The sequence below is a fragment of the Helobdella robusta genome, assembly GCF_000326865.2.
Source record: "Helobdella robusta unplaced genomic scaffold HELROscaffold_362, whole genome shotgun sequence".
Classification (NCBI taxonomy): Eukaryota; Metazoa; Annelida; class Clitellata; order Rhynchobdellida; family Glossiphoniidae; genus Helobdella; species Helobdella robusta.
Window position 1 is genome coordinate 1 of NW_008704750.1, and position 4,705 is coordinate 4,705.

General features: G+C 34.5%; 1 protein-coding gene across 1 annotated transcript; it reads right to left on the minus strand.

The window, feature by feature from the left end:
• Positions 1 to 428: 428 nt before the first annotated feature.
• HELRODRAFT_184362 (hypothetical protein) lies at positions 429 to 4,516 on the minus strand (the record flags this gene model as incomplete). The annotated part of the gene is made up of 8 exons (XM_009023514.1): positions 429 to 607; positions 850 to 1,030; positions 1,189 to 1,596; positions 1,699 to 2,159; positions 2,295 to 2,547; positions 3,379 to 3,507; positions 3,884 to 3,994; positions 4,334 to 4,516. 8 exons carry the CDS (start codon positions 4,514 to 4,516, stop codon positions 429 to 431), a joined length of 1,905 nt encoding a protein of 634 aa, XP_009021762.1.
• Between the last annotated feature and the right edge of the window lie 189 nt (positions 4,517 to 4,705).

Genomic DNA, 4,705 nt, shown 5'->3' on the forward strand with positions numbered 1-4,705 from the left:
CTAGGTGACAAGTTTTAAAGTTTTGGAAATGATAATTATAGTATCAATTCTTTTCAATCACGGGTGCCTAATAGATATTGCATCAACTTTCTAATGAAAATGAAGTTTTTTTTCATGGAAGAATACAATTCTTCAATCTTGCGGTAAAAACATAGATTACAAGCCTAAGGAATAAGCTAATTTGAACCTAAGCTAATTAGCCCCAGGAATGGGCTAATGACAAAACGTCTAATTTAAATTGTCAATAAAAAAGTGTTCATGATTTTGTTTATGTAAATGTTGATGCGTTAAAAATGCACATGCACTCTTTTGTCAATTTGAAATAAGTGACATTTTTTTTATTAACGACACAGTATCACAAAAAAAACATTTGACGTTAAATTAGCTAATCACAAGTTATTTTCAGTGTTAAAAAACTTTTTTACAAATTACCTGTTTCGGTAAAGTTCATCATCTGGTAGAGTCGATCGTCTCGTTTTTGAAGAAAGAAAATCAGCCACCACTGGCCGAGGATCAAAATTTGCGGTACCTATAGCATTTAAAGCAATGAATAATCGGTCATTCACAGTATTTCTCGACATAGATGATCGAAGGTCGCTTTTTAATTCTGTATGGCATGAAATTACCCGTTCAGTGATCATGCTGTGAGGACAAGTTATAAGAAATGTTTGAACCAGCTTGTTTAAAAGAGACGACGGTGTTGTTTTTTGTAGCAATAAGTACAACTTGGCAGTATTGCTTTCATGCGGCTTAAAAGATGAAACACCAATGATGAATAGTAACCAACAGCATCATCTACAAATTCTGAAACATAATTATCACCAAAAATATCTGATACAATTTGCCGACCGGCTTTGATCATTGCTTCAGCATTTTCAGCATTGGCAACATCTATAATTGCCTTTACTTGTAAATCCTGATCGACATCCAACCTTCTCTCAAGGAAGTTTTTTGCACATGTGATTACCTCAAGACGCACTGCTTCAAAATTTCTATTGTGTGTTGTAACATACAAGTTTTTCACATTTCTCTGAAATTGATTATCATTTGCTTCAGTTTACAATGACTGTGTAAATGCAAGTCCACTATTATTTTGTAACTTTTCGTCATATCCCCCAGGATATGGACTGTTTACCATCATAGAAAGACGCTGAAGTACGTGGTCGCGTTTTTGCCAAGGTAACAAACGTGCGTTGAGCTTCTTTTTGTAAATCGCAAGATATCCAAAGCAACAGCACTCATGTTTAAGTTGAATGAAGTTTGGGACCAATCCTTCAGAAAACCTCTTGCTCTTTGCTTTTCATTATTTTCACCTTGTTGTACAACTGTCTTCCAGTAAGCGCACATCATCTGATGATTAGACAGAACTGCAAGTATAACATTGGCAAGGTGTTCCGCAAAACGAACTTCATGATGCCGTGGAAAATGTTTAGCAGTCTCACCCAAACTTGCAGCAATTTCATGCAGGTTTTCTTGACGGTAGCTTGATTCACGAAAATAAGTAGCAACATTTTTTACATCTGTTAACCAATGACGAAACTCCGGAACCACGTTTTCAACGCTTTCAAAAGCCAGGTCAAATCTGTGAGCTATGCACTAAAATATCAACATGTTTTGCCCTAAATACTCAGACATCTTTACCCACAACCCTCCGTGACGTCCAGTATTTAAATTTTCCCCATCTGTCGTAAGACCCACCATCTTTGCTTTAATGACATCTTCAATTTCAAGATACTGGAAACGTTTCTGCAAAGCATCGACCATCCCAATTACTCCTCTTAACTCACTGTGGCATTCGCCAAGAAAACTATCTTTCATCTCAAAATTAGTGTTGTCCATGTATCGGGCAGTAAACAGACTGTCAGCATTGTATTTATCAACAGATTTCTCAATTTGCAGGGCGACACAGTCTGCGATTTTCAATGCTTGAATAACTCTGCTCAATTCATGCTTGGACACAAATGATAATATCTCTCTGTACCGGTCAGGATTTCTGTAATGCAATGCTGACTGTGGTGGATTAAACGCCACAAAGTCACGATCAAGACCGTGATCAATGTATTGCTTAACTTGGTTTTCTGCATGCATTTGTGCTAGTGAACGACTTGGCCAAGACCAAGCTGACAGCGTTTTGGTTACTGAATCATTGTGTACATCAACTGTAAGGTGAATAAGAGTTGATATCAGTTCAATATTGTGTTGTTTCAAAATTTTTACCCATGGATGTTTGTTAGATTGTGCGGTTCATAGCTTTCGTGCAAGATCGGCCCGTTGTGCAGCACTATGAGCACCACCTTTCAAGTGATCAATAATTCTTTGAAGCTGTTGCATGCCGTCACACCGAACACCATCAGCTATTGGGACAGTACCATTTCGAGCATACTTTTTAGCTTCAGAAATGTTATCGTAGCACAGTTTGCATTTTAGACTTTTACGAGAACCCAGTTTTATTGCTTTCAGTTCTGAATGGTGTTTCTGCAACCAAGCAGCATCAAGTTTGAAGCCTTTGTACCACTGTCCAAAAGGTGCAAAATCTTTGGAGATGATCTGATCAAAAGGTAACGAGAAAGTTAAAAAATCGCCAAAAATCCATTTATGTGTGCATCTGGAAAATATTTGCATCTTCTAATAGACAATTTCATTCCCAAAAATAACATATATAACAAAGCTATCTCCCGTTTTGTGCACATTCTCAAAAAATTTGATTGAACGCGTTAACCCTACATTTCCAAATTTGCGTCATCGATAACGAGAAAGTTAAAAAATCGCCAAAAATCCATTTATGTGTGCATCTGGAAAATATTTGCATATTCTAATAGACAATTTTATTCCCAAAAATACCATATATAACAAAACTATCTCCCGTTTCGTGCACATTCTCAAAAATTCGATTGAACGCGTTAACCATACTTTTCCAAATTTGCGTCATCGGTAACGAGAAAGTTAAAAAATCGCCAAAAATCCATTTATGTGTGCATCTGGAAAATATTTGCGTATTCTAATAGACAATTTTATTTCCAAAAATAACATATATAACAAAGCTATCTCCCGTTTCGTGCACATTTTCAAAAATTTGATTGAACGCGTTAACCCTACATTTCCAAATTTGCGTCATCGGTAACGAGAAAGTTAAAAAATCGCCAAAAATCCATTTATGTGTACATCTGGAAAATATTTGCATATTCCAATAGACAATTTTATTCCCAAAAATAACATATATAACAAAGCTATCTCCCGTATCGTGCACATCCCCAAATATTGGTCTGAACGCGTTACCCATACATTACTATATTTGCGTCAACGGTAACCTTGGTACACTTCTTCAACAGCACTACTTAATAGATGCACCGTGCAGTTGGTTTACATCATGTAACTAACCTCTTTTCTTTCTAAAGCATTGTAGTTACTTGTTATTATGCTCTGTAGGTTTTGTAAAGATTCATCGTTGCCTTGGAGACCATTTTCAGTTAACCCTAAAAAGCATTTATTCTTCCAGAATAAGTCAATCTGTGAATTTCAATTTTTTATTGATATCACTAGTTTTTTACATTTTCGATTGGTGAAATTATTTCTCTGTTTTAGGCTCCTGCAAGCTTGCCCAAACCAATAATACGTTATAATAATAAAAAAAACGTATAGCACCAAAAAAGTGCAAACCCAAGCGAATGAATAAATAAATATATATAAATATATTTACCAAGTATTACTTGCCCACGGATTATGATATCTATATATATGTGTGTGTGTGTGGTGTGTGCTGAAAATCATAATTTTATGTGTATGAATTGGTAATTGCACGCTACAGGTATCAATATTGCTAACAGATATAGTTATCGTAACATTTATTTTTGCGGCTTCGTACAATTTTTAGTTATAAAAACACCTTGAGTAACTCTTCTCTGCCTATACCTTTCGCTATTTCTTGTTCCAAATTAACAGTAAAAATTTGTCGATTACGCTGAGCTTTTAACAATGGACTTATGCCTCCATTTGACTAATTTTGATTTGACGCAGAATCATAAAAATAAAACTAAATTTTTTCAATTATTATCACATTCATAACATTGTACAAAATAACTGCCACATTAAAATAATCTGGATACCAAGTCACATAGGTATTCTTGTCAATGAAAAGGCCGATCAATTAGCTTTAACAGCCCACAATGAACCCATACTAAATACAGCAATGATTTACTCAGACATTAAATCAATAATAAATAAATATATATATATATTGGCAATATATTATGGCAATATATATACACAACTCACCAGCGCTTTCATTACAACAAAATAAACATTCATTTATCATGTTATCGGAATTAGTAATCACATCATCAAATATTTTTAATCTACATCTTATTGGATCAAATTCGTTTCCAATTGATTTGCTTTTATCTAACGTGACCATGTAGATGAAAATTCCACAGTTGTGGCCATCCATCTGCTTTGGCAGTTCATAATGCGCTTCAAAGTCGAAATTTTTCCATGATTGTTTGTTAATTCTTTGGGACATACGTTTAAATCTTTTTTCAAATTGTTTGATTTGCAAAATAGATGATCCAAGAGAGTTATAGAAAAATATTTTGTTTAAATTATTATTTACAGTTATTAAACAGTAATGATTGTTGTTGACGACGAGTGGGAAAAATATGTAAGATGGGGCTAGAACAAGTAAAATTTTTAAACATTACAGTAGTGGACA